This window comes from Rhinatrema bivittatum, chromosome 2 (assembly GCF_901001135.1).
Source record: "Rhinatrema bivittatum chromosome 2, aRhiBiv1.1, whole genome shotgun sequence".
Taxonomy (NCBI): Eukaryota; Metazoa; Chordata; class Amphibia; order Gymnophiona; family Rhinatrematidae; genus Rhinatrema; species Rhinatrema bivittatum.
This window is the reverse complement of record NC_042616.1, coordinates 153,068,439-153,088,833: the sequence shown is the minus strand read 5'-3', so window position 1 is coordinate 153,088,833 and position 20,395 is coordinate 153,068,439. Positions and strand designations below refer to the sequence as shown.

Below are 20,395 nucleotides of genomic sequence, written 5' to 3'. Positions count from 1 at the left end.
ATGGTGCTATAATATATCAAGCTGCATGTTCCACAGCCCACCAATAGATGGTGCTATAATATATCAAGCTGCATGTTCCACAGCCCGCCGATAGATGGCGCAGGCGGCTCCCTGGCCGCCTTGGAGGCTCAAACGCACCACAGGTACGAAGAACAGCGGCCATCGCGGGACAGGCAGAATATAGCAGAGGAGACCCTGGCATGCCATGAACGGAGCGTGTCCCGCGGCACATGCTCCGTTTGCAGCAAGGATGAAGGCCCAGCGCGCCGTTCACGGCAAAAAGGGAAGGCCCCCTTGTGCCGCGATCGGCATACCCGGGCCTTCATTTTCGCCGTGAATGGAGCATGTGCCGCGGGGCACATGCTCCATTCGTGGCATGCCAGGGTCTCCTCTGCTATATTCTGCTCAAGGCAAAAATGGAAGGTCCCCATGTGCCGCGAACAGCGCGCCGGGCCTTCATCTTCACCGCGAACGGTGCAGGTCCCGCAGCATGCCGATGAGAGAGAATGTGTGTCAGGTAGGGGAGGGTGAGAGAGAGCAGGAGGGTGTGAGAGAGCATGGAGGGGATGCCGGTGAGAGAGAATGTGTGTCTGTGAGTGAGGGAAGTGATAGAGAGCATGGTTGGTAAGAGGGGGTGGGGAGGGTGTGAGAGAGAGCATGGGAGCTAAGAGAGGGTGGGTGGGGGGATGTTTGACTGTGGGTTTCAGAGACAGGGAGCCTATATGAGGGGAGGGGGATGCCGGTGAGAGAGAATGTGTGTGTGAGATAAGAGGTGCTTCATCTTCGCCGTGAATGGCGTGGGTCCCACAGCATGCCGGTGAGAGAGAATGCTTGTCGGGGAGGGGAGGGTGAGAGAAAGCAGGAGGATGTGAGAGAGAGCATGGGGGGGATGCCGGTGAGAGAGAATGTGTGTGAGAGAGGGGGGGGTGACAGAGAGCATGGTTGGTGAGAGGGGGTGGGGAGGGTGTGAGAGAGAGCATGGGAGGTAAGAGAGGATGGGTGGGGGGATGCTTGAGTGTGGGTTTCAGAGAGAGGGAGCCTCAGCCTATACGAGGGGAGGGGGATGCCGGTGACAGAGAATGTGTGTGTGAGAGAGGAGAGGAGGTGTGGGGGAGTGTGAGAGACAGCTTGGTTGGTAAGAGGGGAGTGCATGGGATGACTGTGGGTTTCAGAGAGGGAGCCTATATGAGGGGATGTGTGTGTGTATGCTATAGATTGAGGGAGCCTGTATGAGTGTGTGTATGTGGAAGGGACACTCTTACAGTGAATTTCTAGGGAAATTCTGCTCAAAACAAGAGCAGATGTGCCAATAAAAAGGCTCGCCGCCCGAACGTAAAACGTATACAGTTGCTAGTAGGAGAAATCATCCCCCAAAGGGGATGGGTTGGCATATGCTATGAAAGTGCTTTCCACAAGGCACAAAAGAAGAGACAAGAAGTGATGTGGGAAGAAGAAGCGTGGTGTAGGATTCCTAGCTCAGGACCCCTAGCTGAGAAGAAGCTGTTTGATGTTTTGAAGTGGTCAGAAGTTCTAATTTCTCCAAAGGAAAGGGAGGACTGTTCTAACTGGGGAATCCCTGAGTGGATGTGGTTAGAGAAAGTACCTGGTCTAAGCAGGGATTCTAGGCCCTTAGGGTCATTATAGAAGAGATCTATACAATCTACAAGAAATACTTGGAGTGAAGGAGTTGTTATTAAGTGAGTGTAATCCAAATTTTGAGTGCCTCTTCTCAATTTTTTTTTGTTCCTTTGACTCACGTTTGAGGAGCAGAGTTCCTACATTGTCTTTTTTTTTGGACTTTACAATAAATTCTTTCCTTTTGGAAGTAACTAACCAGTGTGGACATTACATTTGTGGTAGATCTCTTCTTGGGCCTCCTAGAAGGCTTCTGGTCCCCAACTGGTGAACCCTGGTGGATTGAACCCCATTCTGGGGCTGCTACATCACTACTCACCAGTTCTGCAGTCTCCGAAGGTGGTCTCTGTGAAAAGGGGGGGTACATTAATTTGGTGCATAAAGTGTGAAAGCCAGATGTAAAACTGGAATTAAAATGGGCAGGTGATTAACTTTAACATGCCAGTTTTAACGTTGGTTAGTATATAGATCCTTCAATATATAAAATGAAGGATAGCAAATGAGTTCTAGTCTTTGATTTTATCTTTATTTATTACTTGCATTCAAGAGTGTGGTGCTCCTTCATCAGGTTAGTACATAATGAGCTAAGGATGATCTCAGCAAATTGCCTTCTCTTTGGTGGAAGGCAGTATTTGCAAAGTGGTAGAAATAATTCTCAAAATGTTTGGAAAAGTATATGGTAAATATTGGCAAAACAGTTACCCATCAAGACAAAATTAAAATCTTAGATCTATATATGACCAATAAATTCTCTAGACAGGATATAGCAGGTTAAATCAAAGAGGGAAGAGAATGGGTTCGTGGTTAAATGGAAACTCTGACAGATTAATCATTTGAATCAGGAGGTCCTGAATATCTTAAGATCAGAGTCTGCAATCCCCCTGCCTCTCTGTCAGTGTGTGTGGATCACTTTTACTGAACTTAATTAGCTGTAATTGGTTAATAACAATTTAACATTATGCCCTTTTCCCTCTCTCCTTGGATAGCTGTTACAAAAGTTGTAGTTGGTGCTGCCCCCCAAAGATAGGTGCATGTATGTTCTTGAAGAAGAAAGTGAAATCAGAAGCATTTGTTTGCATGCCATAGATCTATGTGCTCTACTTTCAAAGAAAATTTAACCCTAAGGAGGGCAATTTACAGAGCCATTTACCTGGGGGTATGTCTTAGCTAAAACTTGTCTTCCTTTGCTTGGCTAAATATATATGTAGGTTTTGATAATATGCATATTTTTAATCGGGTTAAAAAGAGGTATTCCTAGGGTTGGGTTTAGGTCAGGGGAATAAGATAATGAATGTACTTGTTATTTTCAAATGCATTCTCTCTAGTTTTCCCTCTGTTGGCCATCAGCAATTGCAAAAGTGTGTGGGAACGTTTAGCATGTGTAATTGGAACTCACTAATTTTCCAAGAGAAACAATGTGTGTGAATTCACTTTGAAAACTGACTGCAAAGTACATGGCTCAATTGTACCTATGTGCATTGCATATAATATGGGCTATTGAGAATCGCCCTGTCTGTGTTTATGGAAACATTGTTTGGAAGATAGATTCATATTTAAAAAATGCTAATAAACTTCTATTTTAATTTTCTCTTACTTTTCTTTTACTATAGATACTAAGTGGACTGAATCTCCAACGATACAGCCTCAATCTGAGTTTATCCAATATGGCAATGGAAGCTATCAAATTGTTCAATCTCATATGAAATGGGATGAAGCACGCAGGAACTGCAAGGCACATGATGCTGAACTTGCCAGCATTTTGGACCCGTATATACAATCATTCCTGATAATTCAGATGTTAAAGTACAAGGAACCTGCATGGATTGGTCTGAACAGCAACATGGTATCAACTAAATATATGTCAAATTACAAAGCTTCTTTAAGAACTATTGCAGAGTTCTTTCTTTTTTGAAGAAAGTGTCAGTATTTTCCTGCTTCTTTAGGTTCCCAACTCAATTAGAACTGGCTTCTACTAGGTTACAATGCCACATGTCTTCAATCAAAACTACCTGGGTTGTTTTCCCCTATTTTTAATGTCCCTTTCCCAACTCAGTCCAGACATCACAGTGGAAGTTGTTGGCCAGGGCCAACAACTTCCACTGGAACCTAATAGGGCCCCTGATTCTGATCACTAGATGTCACCACTGATGACTGAGACTCCCTCCCTGTTAGGGCTCTAAATGCAATTTTAGCCTATCTCCACATTGATGAAACCCAAATCTTCTGCTTGGTAACGTGCAGCACTTCAGCAATTGTAAAGTTGTATGCTACAGCAAAGGAGGCCAGAAGCAGGTCTCTTGGCCAACAGTACTGACAGTGTACAAACATGAGTCTTGAGATAATTTACTGGAGCTCTGTTAGGGAAGATGAAAGGGCAGAAGGGTGATCCTTGCTTGCACAGCCATGGTGCTGAAATGTTGAGTCTCAGAGAGCTATGAGTCCCTATTATTTGTCAGCTAGGACCCAAGAAATCATACTAGGGAGAAGGGAAAGAAAAAGTTAAACAAAATATATAGCTAACTACTAACTTGATTACATGAAATCAAAGCCGTCCTTGTCTCAGGGTGCTCAGTATTAGTGAGTATACCACTGTCCATATTTTTATGTAAATCATTCTCTAATTTAGAAGCATAGAAACACTGAAGTTGTTGGTAAGTAAGGAGCTCTTTATCCATCCCATCTGCCCAATAGTAACTTCCTGCTGTTCTGCAGTAAACCCTACTCACCCTATGATTTCCTCCCTCCTTTGCTCTGCTACTGAGGTCTTGAATTATGTCACTGTTTTAGCTTCTACCTCCTCCAGGTGTTCACCACACTATCAGGAAAGAAATATTTCTATTGAGCCTCCATCTTTCCTGTTTCATAAGATGATTCCATGTCCTTGAGCTTCTCATTCTATGGAAAATATTGTCTTCTGTACTGTACCTTATTGAAGGTCTGCTAGATATTGGAATATTTCTATCATATCTCCCCTTTCCTTCCTTTCTTCAAAATATACAAACTATTGCAAATGAAGACAAAAATAGGATCTAATGCTATAAATACTGGTAAATAAAGGTAAATAAAATGTAAGCCGTAGCTGGATTATGTTGAGGATGCATCAAATTGACATGGCCCATGGATATGCATTGCTGGGTGACTGAAGCTGAAGCCCCAGTGGCTCATGGCATCCTCAAGTGTCCTCAGCTGAGGCAGCTGAGAAAAGTGGGCAAATGAGCTCAACTTCCCCAGTACCTACAGTATGGTTCCCTTTACACCTTCACATGATTGCCTTATGAATTTATTTATTTAAAAAATGTATATACCATATAAACAGTAAAAAAAAAAATTAGAATAAAAGTGGTTTACAGATTCCACATGCATAATAAAACCAATAAATAAACTTACAAACATTAATAACCCCTACAATTTACTTACTGCCAACCGCCATCTAACTCTGCCATTACTCTGTCTGATATTGACACCCAGAAGCACCCCTTAACACTACCCATTACCAAGAAACAAATATGCCATAACCAGTTTTCTAAATTTTAAATAATTTACCTCATTCCTAACACTGATAAACAATTCCAAGCCTGAGGGGTTGCAGATGAAAAGCACATTTCATCCCTTTACTAATCTTAAACTTGTGACCATACACAAATTCCATTCAGGCTTCTTAAGAACATGGTTAGGTTAATGCCAAGCCAACTTTGCAGCAAAATATTTCGGCACAAACACCAGAAAGTAGAGATGTGCTTTGGGTTAGGATTTGATCTCAGGCTTCATTTCGGGGGCCCCTTGCGGGAATTTCATTTTTCCCGCGGTTTGGGGTTTTTTTTTCCAAGAGCCCTGATTTTCGGGTTAGTGCGCACTATCTGGAGTTAGCGTGCACTAACCCGAAAATCATTTTTCGGTTCTCCCGAACCATTCCAAATTAGCTAAAACAGTGACATAATTGAAATTGCCTAATTCGGGAAAAGCAATTGCACATCCCTACCAGAAAGTAAATGAAAACAACTTAAACTTAGCCCTTTCCACCAGTGGAAGCCAAAGCAGGAAGGCCTATACCAAAGACCCTCTCCAGTAGTCTTTCCACACACTAGGTATTCAGAACTATTTTGGATCAATTGTAATTTCTGTACCAAAATATTTAGCAACCTAGCCAACAAACTATTACAATAATCAAGTACTCAGATAACATGGGCAAGCACAATAATTTGCTTTAGAGAATCATCTAGAAAAGTTTTTAACTTGCAAATTTTCTTTAATTGTTAATGTCATTTTACAGGTTTGGCTTATAAACGATTCAAAAAAGAAAGCTAAATCTAACATAACACTCAGACTTTTGATTTTAGATGCAATTGGGTTTACATAATCATTTAAACAGGGTCTAACAGAAAAAGAAACAGATTCCAAAAACAAACTCGTAATAACCAGAATCCATGAGAATATAGAGATTACAGACCTGTGGCAATTCACCCTTTTGTGGCTGTTATTGGAGAACATTTTAACAGCTCAGGTTTCTGAATATCTAGAGGTAAATGAGAAGATGGATCCTGTGCAAACTGGGTTTAAAAGGGTTGCAACACAGAGATCATTATGGTAGACATGATGGAGACAGTGCTTTTGACCTGGTAGATCATACTATTTTGGTGTTCTGATGCCAGGAGTTGGGTATAGGAGGCTTTGCTCTGAAATAGATAACTGCATTTTTGTAGGATAGGATCCAGGCAGGTAGTGAGACTGCAAGGATCATGTTGATCTACATGAAAGGCATAATTTGAAGTCCCTTAGGGTTCCTCCTTGTCCCCTATGTTTTTCAATGTGAGTTTGGCCCCTCTGGGGAATTTGCTTTGGTTGTTTGGGTTTACTTCATACATCTAGGTAAATGATATGTAGATATTGTTGACTTTGGATCAGGATAAGGAAGCTAGTCTATTGCGGTTTAATGAGTATATTTGTGCTGTAAGAGGGTGGTTAAAAGGGATTGTTTGGTTATGGCTTCAAAGAAAACTGAGCTGCTTCAGGTAGGAGTGGGTTTAGAGAAATGCTGACTTATTATTGAAGGTATAGAGGTGGGCGTGGCTGATGAAGTAAAATCTTTAGGGGGTAGATTTTTAAAAACTGCGCGATCGCGTACTTTTGTTTGCGCAGCAGGCGCAAACAAAAGTACGTATCCTCTAAAATCCTGGATCGCTCCGAAATCGGAGCGGCCTTGGAGGGAACTCTCTTTCGCCCTCCCCTCACCTTCCCCTCCCTTCCTCTACCTAACCCACCCCCCTGGCCTATCTAAACCCCCCCCCTACCTTTATCCATGGATTTACGCCTCCCAGAGGGAGACGTAAATCCACGCGCACCAGCGGGCTGCTGGCGCGCCGAGACCCGACCCGGGGGCAGTTCCGGAGGACGTGGCCACGCCCCCAGAACGCCCCGGCCCAAAACCACGCCCCCAGACCCGCCCCCAACACGCCCCCGTCCAAAAACCCCGGGACCTACGCGCGTCCCGGGGTTCTGCGCGCACCGGCGTGCAAGGCCCTGCTCGCGTAAATCCGGGCGGATTTACACGAGCAGGGCTTTTAAAATCCGCCCGTAGGTGTAAAGTTGGACAATACATAGAACTTAGAGAGGCAAATTACTGGTGTGGTTCATACTGCTTATGTCCAATTGAGGTTAATAAGGCAATTGAAACAATTTTTGAATTCTATTGCCTTGATGTCGGTGGTATATACGTTTGTGATTGCTGTTGTAGATTATTGCAATGCCATTTAATGGGGTTTGTCAGGTGGTGTTATTCAGAGATTACAAGTAATATAGAGTATGACAGCTAGGATCATTATGAGGCATTCAAGGCGGATATCTGCAGTTCCATTACTTTTGAAACTATAATGGCTTCCAATTAAAACTGTGTTACAAGTTTTAGGGATGTGCATTAGTTTAAAACAAAACTGAAAAATGCGAAGAATAAGGCTAATTTGTTTCATTTGGGAGTCCACGAAACATATTGGGAGCCACTCTCAATGAAAGAAACCTTATTCATTTGTTTCATTTTAAAATAATAATTCGGGCCTAGGTCTAGGTCAGACATTGGGGCCTTGCCTAGGGTACAGGCTGAGCTCCAAAGCAGGGGCCATGGCCTATGCCCAAAGCCACGGCCTAGCCTAAGGCATAGCCTGAGGCCCAAAGCAGGGGCCATGTCCTAGGCCCAAGCACAATGCTGGAGTCTCGATGGAGGCACAGACTGATGCTGGGGTCTTGGCCAAGATCCCGACAATTAAACTAAAAAAACAAAAACTTACCTGATCCATCAGGTATCCAATGAAGGTTGGGTCCTGATGCCAGGATCTAGGTCCAGACTCAGACCCAACACTGGAACCCAGCCTGGATACCAGGTCCCAATGCCGGGACCTAGGCCCAGACCCAAGCTTGATGACATGACCCAACCCGAAGGCCGGGTCCCGACCTCGGGGCCTTCAACCAGACCTAGGCTCAAGGCTGTGACCTGGCCCGGAGGCCGGAACCTGACACTGGGGTCTCCACCTGGACCCAGGCCTGATGCCATGACCCTACCCAGATGCCAGGTCCCGACTCCAGGGCCTCGGCCTAGACCCAGGCCCAAAGCCCCAACCCAACCCAGAGTCCATGTCCTGACACCTGGGCCTCAACCCAAGGTCAGGCTCAGGCCTAGGAACCTAGGCCTGGGAGCCTCTTCTTGGCCCTCTTCTTTCTTCAGCACTTACAAGCCAAATGACGTCATCTGTTGGGGTCAAGCCAGAGTTAATTAACTCCAGCGCATTGCAATTGCCATACATCAAAATGGCACGTCTGCTGAGGTGAATGCGCTGGAGTTAATTAGCTCCGGCGCACTCCCAGCAGATGCCATTATTGTGCTCTGGGCTGAAGAAAGAAGAGGATTGCATCAGTAGCATGGGATCTTCTTAGTGTTTGGGTAATTGCCAGGTTCTTGTGGCCTGGTTCTTGTGGCCTGGTTCTTGTAGCCAGGTTCATGTGGCCAGGTTTTGTGGCCAGGTTCTTGTGGCCTGGTTTTTGCCTCTGTTGGAAACAGGATGCTAGGCTTGATGGACCCTTGGTCTGACCCAGCATGGCAATTTCTTATGTTCTTATGTTCTTATGTTATGTTCTTATGAGGATGCCTGAAGAGGAGCTCCTAGACCTGGGCTCCAATGCCTGGGTCTGATCCAGGCTTGAGGACCAGGCATTGGGACTCGGCCTTCTGGCTGAGGCTCCAGCATTGGGCTTGGGTCTAGGCCTAGACCCCAGGCTCCAGGTCAGGTTGTGGCGTTTGGCCTGGGTCCAGATTTAGGCCTCGGCGTCGGGCCTGAGTCCAGGCCTTTGCTGAGGCCCCAGCCTCCGGGTTGGATCGTGGCATTGGGCCTGGATCAGGGGGATCCTGGCCCCACCATTTTTCCGAGAGAGTGGGAAGGATGGCTCATTTTCATTTTTTGGCCATTTTGGGTTTTTTTTTTAATTGCTTGATTTGTTTTTTTCACATGAATGAAACAAATCAAGCAATCCACGAACCGATATTCGTGGGAAAAAACCTCCCGAAAACAAACCAAAAAACAATACATTTTTTTCCCTGAACATCCCTAATAAGTTTAAGATTTTAGTATTGGCATTTAAAACTTGAGAGGGAAGGGTCCACCACATTTGCAAAATCAGTTGAATTGGAACCACTGAAATAGATATTTGCAATCTCAATATCATCATCAGTTGCAGATTCCACCAGCTAAGGCCTATTATCATGTTAGGCTATAGAATAGGTCCTTTTCTATACTAGTACCTAGGCTATGGAATGAGTTATCTATTGAAGTAATAGTAGAAAAAGATTTAATGTGATTCCAGAGGATATTAAAGACATGGCTGATGATGGCTAAGGTATATGGAGGAAGTAACGATCTTAGTAGTTAGGATAAGTTTAATCATTTGTAAGGTATGGGGGAGGTAAAATTAGCTGAGTTAGATGTTTTGTTTTATTTTGTTTTATTGTTTTGTTTATTGTAATTTTGTTGTATGTATTGTTTTATATTTCTTTTCTGTACATCGCTTTGGGTGATTTTTAAAGAAAATCTGGAAAGTGCTTCATAAATGTTATTAAATAAAATAAATAAATAAATTATTAGCTGATTTATATAACTTGAGGAGACTTCCTCTTTCCTTAAGAATGCTAACCCTCTCTATATATTGACTGATCTCCAGTCAGAAAAAGTTTCATCTGTTCTCACTCTTTTCCACCTTCTTTCCAGCCATCTGACAGCACTATATTCCTTATGCAGGTTGTCATTAAACCATTTAACAGGTTGAGTATTCACCTTAATTCATTTTTAGGAGCTATCTCATTCAGCACAGTTATAACCCTATTATTATAGTCAATCAACTGCTCTTCCGCTATTTAACACATGCTCCTCCAAACAAAAACTAAAACCTGCTTTGCCCCTGCCCCAGTATCCCCTAGCCTCCCTCTTAACCACTTCCTCCTCTTTCTCCCCAAAAAAGGAGAAGAAGGCTGCTTTACAGTCCAAATAGGGAACAAAATTCATACCTTCCCACTACAGATCATGTGCATGCAGCAGTTAATTTGACCCAATAACTAGGTTTAATACATTAGCAGCTTCGTGAGTAGAATCAGGTATAATCTAAGTGATGCCACAACAGCCTAACCACTTCTTATATTTTTGTGCCCTTTGACAATTCATATCCTTGACGTGGATTTTAAAATCCCCTACAATTAACAAAGAAAAGAATTGCAAACCAACTTCCAGTATCGCCAATATACCAACCAAGACCTCCAAATGCAACCTTAACAAGAGAATCTCATACCCTGATACCCTCACACAAGATAATCATGCCAGTGTCCAAACAGCCCTATCATCATACAACCCACCCCCAACCCCTTTTCTTCACTCCCTATCAAAATCCAGAAACTAAGTTCACAATCCACTTTGATAAAGATAATTATGGTTTTAATCCCTCTCCCTTCCTTTAAGCATCATTTTTTTTTAGCAGAGATTTATTTAATTACAGACATGTGATAGTCCTCATTTTTCCACAAGCAGCCTCAAGGAGTTTACAAATCAAGTTTTAACTAACAGTTACTAGACATCGATTGAAGGTAATTTACAATCACATTTAAATCACATTTACAATGGATAACATGGAGCGGCCAGGGTGTATAAATTATAGTCCTTACTTGAAGGTTCAGGTGGAAAGGTCAGAAAGACTGAGCATCTTTACTGAGGGGATTCTAAGGGAAGGTGTTGCAAAGAGTTCTGCCTTAGCTTTTATCCTGAAAGTGAGGTAACATGGCTGAAGTTCTAGGGGGGTAGCGGTACCTTATTCCAGAATTTTGGAACATAACAACTGAAGGCACAAAGTCTTGACCAGTCTAGACCACTGGTTCCCAACCCTGTCCTGGGGACCCCCCCCAGACAGTCGGGTTTTCAGGATATCCACAATGAATATGCATGAGAGAAAATTTGCATGCACTGCCTCCATAACATAGAAACTTTTACTCGTGCATATTCATTGTGGATAGCCTGAAAACCCAACTGGCTAGGGGCTCCCCAGGACAGGGTTGGGAACCACTGGTCTAGACAAAGCCAGAGAACGAGAGATGAGAAGAGCCATTTGGGAGGATTGGAGTTCTCTAGTGATATTATTCCCTTTCTTCGCATGCTATTGGTGGTAACCTGGTTTTATTAGGTTTATAGGATCTGTAATGCTTTCCAGAAGTCACTAATACAACCAAATTAAGTTAATTTAATTTGCTTTCAGACCAATGACCATTTCAAATGGATTGATAACTGGAGACTGAGGTATTCTAAATGGGACAAAGGAGAGCCTAAAAAGAAAAAAGCCTGCGTGTTTCTGAATCTGGATGGTGCCTGGAAGACCGCATCCTGCGACGAAATGTACTTTTCTGTCTGTAAAGGTCAACTAGTAAGTAAACCTTTATTGGTCTATGGTGCCATGTAACATCATTTGGAACTGCATGTGGTTTTCTCCCCTATTTTTATAACCCTCACCTAACCTAACCATTGCAATTATGGCTCTTGGACAAGACTCACAGAATGCGGCTTACTTGAGAACATGGTGTGCGCGCATCTTCAGTCTGGTCAGCAGGTATCACTACTGTGCAAACTTGAGAGTCCCTCCCTCCAGGGCCCGGGAATGCTGCCTCCACAGCATCCCCAGGACCAGCAAGCCCAGAGACCAGAAGACATGACCCAGCAATTGAAGCCAGGTACTCTGCATGGCAGTACGTGGCACTACCCTTGAGTCACCAGGCCAACCCATCTAGCCATGTTTTTGAAAGTTTTTTGTTTTTTTTTAAATCAATGACTAAAACTGTTCTGTTTTTAACAGTTATACCACCAACTGAACCACCACAACAACCTGGAAAATGTCCAGAAATGCAGCAAAAAGCCTGGATTCCTTTCCGTGATTCTTGTTATTTGTTTGAGTCCTCATTTTCAAGTTCCTGGTCCACAGCCTCACTGGAATGCCTCCAATTAGGTGAGTGTCTCCCATTATTAGAAGTATAGGAGCCAATATTAAAAAAAACAAGATGAACTTCTAAATTTAGGCTGCTAAGTTAAGTGCTTAAGGTAGTCGTCTATTTTCAGTTGAAAATCACAAAAATTTAAGGGCCAGATTTTATAACATGCAAGCGGGCGTAGATTTGTTCGTGCAACCCGGTGCGAACAAATCTATGCCTGATTATATAACATGCGCGCGCTGCCGTGCGCATGTTATAAAATCCAGGGTCGGCGCGCACAGGGAGGTGCACAATTGTGCAACCTGCATGCACTGAGCCGAGCAACCTGCCTCCGTTCTCTCCAAGGCCGCTCCAAAATCGGAGCGACCTCGGAAGGAACTTTCCTTCCACCCCCCTACACCTTCCCCTCCCTTCCCCTATCTAACCCGCCCCCCAGCCCTAACTAAACCCCCCCTGACCTTTATTGAAGAAGTTATGCCTGCCTCCGGGCAGGTGTAACTTGTGCACGCCGGCTCTCCATCCCCTGGCCTGGTGGCTGTTCCGGAGGCCTCGGTCCCGGAACGCCCCCGGGCCGATGCCATGCCCATGACCCCGCCCCCGGAACGCCCATTTTTTCAAGTCCTGGGGCTTGCGCGCGCGCCACCGAGCCTATGCAAGATAGGCTTGGCGCGAGCAGGGGTAGGTTTTTGGGGGTTGTGCGCGTATCTTACGCGTGCAACCCTTTGAAAATCTACCCCTAAGAGTGTAATATTTGGGTTCCTAAATTTAGGATTGCTATTGATTTGCTATTGTTTTGCTATTGATTTGCCTAGATTTATTCTCCTATGTGCGTCTAGATTTATTCTCCTATGTGTGTCTAGTGCTGAAAATCAGTGCTAAGCCCCTGACTGCCTCCCTGACCTAATTCTACTCCTGTAGCAACCCACTTTTAGGCTTCTACAGTGAAACCAGGAGCTTAAATTTAGGCACTCAGCCCTAGTAAATTTTTAGTAGGACCAATTTAGGGGCCTAACTTCATATGTTAGAAGCCTAAACCCTTTGAAAATTGATCCCATAACTTCACTATAGAGGTACTGTAGCAAATAGGGATGTGAATCGTTTTTTGACGATTTAAAACAATCGTCAGATATATTTTAAATCGTCAAAAATCATTAGAGCCGCGATACAATAGCAATTCCCCCGATTTATCGTCAAAAAATCGTAAATCGGGGGGGGGGGGGAGGGCGGGAAAACCAGCACACCAAAACAACCCTAAAACCCACCCCGACCCTTTAAAACAAATCCCCCACCCTCCTGAACCCCCCCAAAATGTTTTAAATTACCTGGGGTCCAGTGGGGGGGTCCCGGCGCGATCTCCCGCTCTCTGGCAACGGCTGCGTTAATAGAAATGGCGCCGGTGGCCCTTTGCCCTTATCATATGACAGGGCAAAGGTAGCGCCAGCGCCATTTTGGTTCCCGGTGCTACCTTTGCCCTCACTATGTCATACGGGCGACATCGGCCCGTATGACATAGAGAGGGCAAAAGTAGCGCCGGCGCCATTTTGAATATTGGCAATACGGCCCACGTGCAGGAGGTCGCTCCCAGACCCCCGCTGGACTTTTGGCAAGTCTTGTGGGGGTCAGGAGGCCCCCCCAAGCTGGCCAAAAGTCCCTGGGGGTCCAGTGGGGGTCCGGGAGCAATCTCCTGCACTCGTGACGTCGGGTGCCAGGAACCAAAATGGCGCCGGCGCTACCTTTGCCCTGTCACATTGAATAACAATGATTCTTCCTCCACATAATCATCAATCACCCTACAAGAGGCCCTTGTTTTTCTCATATGGCTTCTTCAGGGGACATACAGCATCTATAATGAGATCCAACATATATTATTTCAAAATAAACCACTTTATTAAAATAAAGCCATCCATGAAACACCACTCACACCACACTCTTGCTAATTGCATATACGCATAAAGGTTATAATTACTGAACCAGCTGCCAATCGTGAAAATTTGTTGAGAGTAAAACGCAAGGAACCTGTATCTAGGATTATTTGTACATTGCCATACTGTACTAAGATGACACAAATTAAACAGAGATGATGCAGTAGTGGCCTGCAGTTCAGGGTACACCGAAGGGGTTCCTCACTCAGAGCTGGTACAGTAGTGGCCGTAGCACAGGGTACACTGGTGAGGGTTGCCCACTGGAGATGGTACAGTAGAGGTCCAGAGCATCAGGTACACCAAAGAGGTCTCTAACCAGAGAGGGTATGGTAGTGGCCCACAGTGCGGGGTACACCAGAAGTGATTCTGCAATACAGCTGGTACAATGGTGATCTGTAGAGTCAAGGTACTCACAGTAAGGAAATTCCAGCAGAGGTCCTGGCGGGCGAGGACCAGCAGCAGTCCAAGGCAGGAAGGCCCTCTGAGGAGTGGATAGCCAGAGACGAAAAAAGGCCCTCCGAGGAGCGGGTACCCAGAGCGTCTCATGCCAAAGGTGCAGGAGTTGGAACGGGAAATCCTAGTGAGCGAAGTGGATTCATCAAAGGGGAAACTCATTGCTAACTCGTCAGTAGGCAGGGCCAGCTGGCTTAAGTATCCTGGAGTGAAGATGTCATCCGGAGGGGATGCCCCCGAGGTTCCTGCCATGACGTGCTTAAGACTGGCCTGTGCACGCGCCTAAGTGATCCCAAAGGCAAGATGGCGGTCGGCTGAGCCCACACTGTCCCGGAAACACCAAGCTGGTCGGAAATAGCTGGAGGAGGCCGCCATTCTTCCCAGCGGTGTTAAGGCAGCAAAGAAAGAGGTGAGCATTATTGGTCGCAGCCGTCTGCAACCGACGGGCATAACATTACCCCCCTTCTTAGGGCCCCTCCCCTGGGGTTTTGGCTTCCTAGGATGAGAATTGTGAAACTGATCAGTTCCTTGTCAAGGATAATGGTTGTGGGCTCCCAACTATTCTCTTCGGGACCAAATCCTTCCCATGAGATGAGATATTCCCAATGTCTTCCGTGCTTCCTTACGTCCAAAATGTCTTCAAACTGATATGTAATATCTTCTTAAGCAATTAGCAGTTGGGGTTCAGATGGTTTCTTTGAAAATTCAGACTGGATAAGCGACTTTAAGAGAGAGATGTGGAAGGTGTTGTGGATCTTAAGTGAATTGGGTAGCCGAAGGCTGTAAGTAACTGGACCCAGGCGACGAAGTACTTCAAAAGGCCCGATGTATCTGGACGGAAATCAAGCTTAGGACAGTTTCAGGTGGATGAAGTGGGTACTGAGCCACACTTTATCTCTGGGGTTCAACTGAGGAGCTGCCCGATGATGGGCATCATAGAACTTCTTAGCCTTTTGACCAGCTTCCTGAAGAAGTTGTTTGGTATGCTCCCAGAGTTTGTGCAACTCTTGCGCCGAGGCCTGTGCTGTGGGAGACGGCACAGACACAGACTCCCTTCAAACCGCTCTCCAAAACTGGGAATCCTGCCTCACCTCTATTAACCAACTACTCACTGACATGAACCTCAATCCTCAGAAAACTGAACTCCTCATCATCTCCTCTAAATGCCCTTTACCCCCCATTCCCCCATCCTACTCATCCACTACCTTCCCCACTCACACTCAAAGCCTGGGTGTAATGATTGACGACCAGCTCACCCTTAAACCCTTTATAAAATCTATCCTCAGTGACTGCTACTTCAAGCTGCAAACGATTAAAAAACTCAGACCACTGCTATACTTCACCGACTTTCGCACCGTTTTACAGTCTATTATTTTTTCCAAAATAGACTATTGTAATGCCCTACTCCTTGGCCTCCCTGCCACCTAGACCAAACCGTTACAACTCTTACAGAATGCCTCAGCACGCATCCTTACAAATTCTAAAAAGAGAGACCATATTACACCAACACGTATAGAGCTACATTGACTATCAATTAAATCGAGAATCCTATACAAAACCTTATCCCTCATTCATAAAAGCATCATAAATGAGAACACTCACTGGATCAACCCTCCACTCATACCATGTACCTCCACAAGACCTACTCGTTCCACCCATCAAGGAACACTCAGCCCCCCTTTGATCAAATCCACCAAACTCACCTCCACAACAAAAAGAGCCTTTTCACTGGCTGGCCCCACCCTATTTATTTATTTATTTATTTATTTTGGATTTTTATATACCGACATTCTTACATTACATGTAAATCATACCGGTTTACATAGAACAAAACAAAACAGCTGGAGAATAATTCCATAGTCTGATTCAGTGAACAATTACAAATTAAACTTGTTAACAAACTAAAAACGGGTACTTAACTTGGAAAAGGTTTATATAACAGAAAATGTACAAAAAAGATATTAAATGAGGCACCAAGGGTTGCACGAAGGGGGCACAAAGGGGAAAACCCCTTTGTTGCACCCCTTTGTCGCGCGGCGCCTGGTGGTGAGGCGCTTTTCAACCACCGACGAAGGTCTCTGTGATGTCGTGGGAGGGGGTGTGGTCTCTCTCGTGATGTCATCTCACGATGTTCTAGTTTCCTCTCAGTTCCCTTATTTTTTTTTAACTTTTGAAGATGGAAAATTAAAGTTACTGCGGGGGCCCTAGATGTAAATGGGCCTCCCCGCTCGCCCGCGCCCGGCGGCAAGACGTCCCTCAACCGCCGACGAAGGTCTCCGTGACGTCGTGGGAGGGGGCGTGGTCTCTCTCTCTCGCGATGTCATCTCACCTCCCGATGTTCTAGTTTCCTCTCAGTTCCCTTTCTTTTTTTTTTAACTTGTGAAGATGGAAAATTAAAAATTAAAAATTAACCTCCACCCCTAAATTTAAAAAAAAACTAAAAACTTGGCTGTTTCTACAGGTCTTTCCCTCAAATACCCCTCATTACTGAACCACCCGACAATGTGAATGAATGCTGAGTGTTGTTCTACACTGTATTGATACCAGATACTTTTGAATTTTATTGTAAATATTTACCTGTATATTCAGTTTTTTCCTAGCCTTGTTTTCTAGCTTTTTGTTAACTTAATAACCGAACTTTCCCCTTTAAATACTCTCAACTTCTTTTCCGAGATATCCCTTCAAAAACATTGTTCCTAGTTAATCTGTACTTCAAAAATATTGTACCTAGTTAACCTGTATTCAACGTCTTGCTACAGTTTTTTGTTCCCTGTAAAGGCTATGCCTGCCGTTACGGCGACGCTGTTCATGTTTTATATAAACTGATACGATGTGCAGACGGATGTCGGTATATAAAAATGCTAAAACAAATAAATAAATAAATGTATATGATTTTAATTAATAGAAGTTATTCTATTTGTCTGTCCTTTTAAAATATTCTTTTATTAGTATGGTTTTACTGTTATAATTGATGCTTTATGTTTCTCGATTTTATTTGTTTTACGAGGAATGGTGGTTGTTTTTCCATTGTTTCATAAAGAGTTTGGATTCTTGGGGTTTCCATTTCAACTTTTGTCTACAAATTGCTGTTTCTAATTTGAGATCCTTTACTCTGAATTTGGTGAGGGTCCGTCTGCTCTATGCATGTGACATTTTGCTAGCTGTACTGTCTGTGTAGGGATCTATAGCAATCGTTTTGTTTCCCCAGTAAGTGGTGTACTGGTATTCTGGAACCAGTGTAATATCTACCTGTGCTTTTTCACATGTAGTTTGAGTCCTTGGTGTTACTACTTTTGCGTTATGATAGGTTTTCTGTATAGATTTTGAGTATCTTTTTTGCGGGGTTCTGTGTTTACAGCATGTCTGGAAGTGGAAGGTGTTTGTGCTGCTATTACTGTGAAGTAACACCAGAATTTGAAAATAAGCTGTAAGGGAATTATCCATTGTTGGGGAAATTTCTGTAGATGCACAGAACTGGAGCTATAGGGGTAGATTTTCAAAGGGGTACGCGCGTATCTTACGCGCGTACCCCCGAAAACCTACCCCAACCCCCCCCTGCGCTTGCATGGAGGGGCGTGTTGGGGGCGTGTCAGGGGCGTGCCTGGAGTGACGCGGCATTTCGGGGGCGTGTCGCGAGTGACGCGGCGTTTCGGGGGCGGCACCACAGGGCGTGGTTTCGGCCCGGTGGCGTTCTGGGGGCGTGGCCGCGGCATCCGGACCAGCCCCCGGACCGGAACATGGAGCGCGGCAGCCGGCCTGGCGTGCACAAAGTTACTTTGCCGACAAAGGTAGGGGGGGGTTATATAGGGCCGGGGGGATGGGTTAAGTAGGGGAAGGGAAGGGAAGGTGCGGGGGGGGGGGGGGGTGTGGAGGGAACGGAGGCAGGCTGCACGGCTCGGCGCTTGCAGGCTGCCGATTTTGGGCAGCCTTGCGCGCCGACCCCGGATTTTAATGGATACGCGCGTATCTATTGAAATCCCACATACTCTTGTTCGCGCCTGGTGCTCGAACAAAAGTACGCGTGTGCGCAGATTTATAAAATCTGCCCCACAGTATTTATATTGACATTCTGTTCCTTCCTATATATTCCAGACTTCACTCTCATAGTCATATAGAATTAGTTGAATGAGGCTATCAAATAATTTAACAGTTTTAATAGAAGTGTGAAACTGGCCAAGTTTTTAAAATTACGCAGAAAACCATTTGGACTTTCTTATTAAGACTTTTTTTATGGCCAATTTTAAAGCAGAGGGCCATGGTATGGAGGTGGATGTGATATGAGGAAATGCCATTTTGGCTCTCCCCTTCCCAATTCTTCTGTCTAGAGATGCCACTGATTTTCTGTGACCTTAAGCATTAGTACAAGAAGGATGGAGGTGGGGGTGCTGGAGAGGCACACAAATGTATTGGCCCCCGGGCAACGGAGACCCTTGGTGCACCACTGCACACTGTATCTAAAAAAAAGGTATTGTCCCTCTGTTTTACTGTATTTACTATTTTTCTTCTATTTGAATTTTCACATTCCTGACTACTTTCCCAGCTTCTCTTAATTTTTCCAGATATTGTAGGCTGTCTTCCACTTTCTGTTTACCCACAGTGCCTACTCCTTACCCTACCTCATAAGCTCAGAAATGCTGTAGTTTTAATACTGTTCTTAACTTAGGGAAGCAAGACATGCACTTGGCTCTTTCGTTCCTCACTCTCAATAAAACAATACACAGTTTGTGGCATTACAACAGGCCGCAGTTTATTCTTCATTACCCAAGCCCGCACAACATCATTTCTGATCATAACACTTATAACAATTATAAACAAGCCCCCCCCCCCCTTTTTCTCCTTCCTCCTTGGCGCCTCTACCGCTGCGTCCCAGTCATAAAGCATACAATTCCTCCCTTTCCTTTCTTACCCTGCCTCGTCCCAGCGAGGGTAAGACGTGGCCTTGAGCTTCAGCCCCCTGTTCACTGGCTGTCTTGTGTAGCAGCCCCTCCAACTAAACGAGATGCACCCCTCACGCCGTTTTAACAATGCATTATTGACAAATACAACTTTGGCTCGGGTTTCCGCCACAAACAAGGATGGCCTAGGTCATCCTTGTTCCCCCACTGTGGCCCTTTAGCATCCTACAAATACCTTCTCCAATCCTTCCTGCAAGGCATGTTGAACAAATCGATGCCCACCTCCGATAGGTGGAACCGTCTCCCCTAAACAGTCCCTCATCTACATCCCATGCCCACTCATGCCGGACCCAAAACCCCCCTTGTGACAGCACCCACCTGCCTATTTGTCTGTTCAATTTCTTTACCCCTTTTTTCCACAGGGTCTCTTCCCTGCATTTCAGTTGAACAATTATGTCCGACCATCCAACCCTAACACTAGGCCACATAATCATGATCCATGCTAAGTCCTTCCTCATACCCGCTACCAATTCTTTACACGACCCCCCTCCCTATATCGTTGCCCCCCAAATGTATTAATATGATTTTTGACACCCCCCAAACATCCACCCAATCATGCAGGAAGGATACCAGCTCTGCCCATCTCATTCCTCGTTTGCCAAACCATGAAATCCTCCAATTCCACCGCTCCAGGTCCAGATGTTCCCTGTAAGGTCTTCCCAATGCCAACCACTGTGCCCAGTGGATAAAGGAGTGACCCACGACCCAAGCATACCCCTGCACTCTAAAAACCCCCCTTAACTCTGCAAAAGAAGAGAATCCAATTAATAACCAGTATGACCCACCCCCCCCTTCCCCCCAGTCACTTATTTTCTCACATAGTACGTGAAGACATTACATTTTACTTTGATAATCCCTCCCATCTATTGAAACAAGTAAAATAACATAACATATCATGTTACCATCTTTCTGTAGGCACCATAAACATACCT

General features: G+C 44.9%; 1 protein-coding gene across 1 annotated transcript in view; it reads left to right on the top strand.

Moving 5' to 3' along the window:
• Positions 1–20,395, top strand: part of MRC1 (mannose receptor C-type 1) — a 349,243-nt gene that overhangs the window by 295,789 nt on the left and 33,059 nt on the right. The window contains 3 exon segments of the mRNA XM_029588750.1: positions 3,246–3,478; positions 11,410–11,566; positions 12,001–12,150. Of these exon segments, the coding sequence (XP_029444610.1) occupies positions 3,246–3,478; positions 11,410–11,566; positions 12,001–12,150 (540 nt within the window).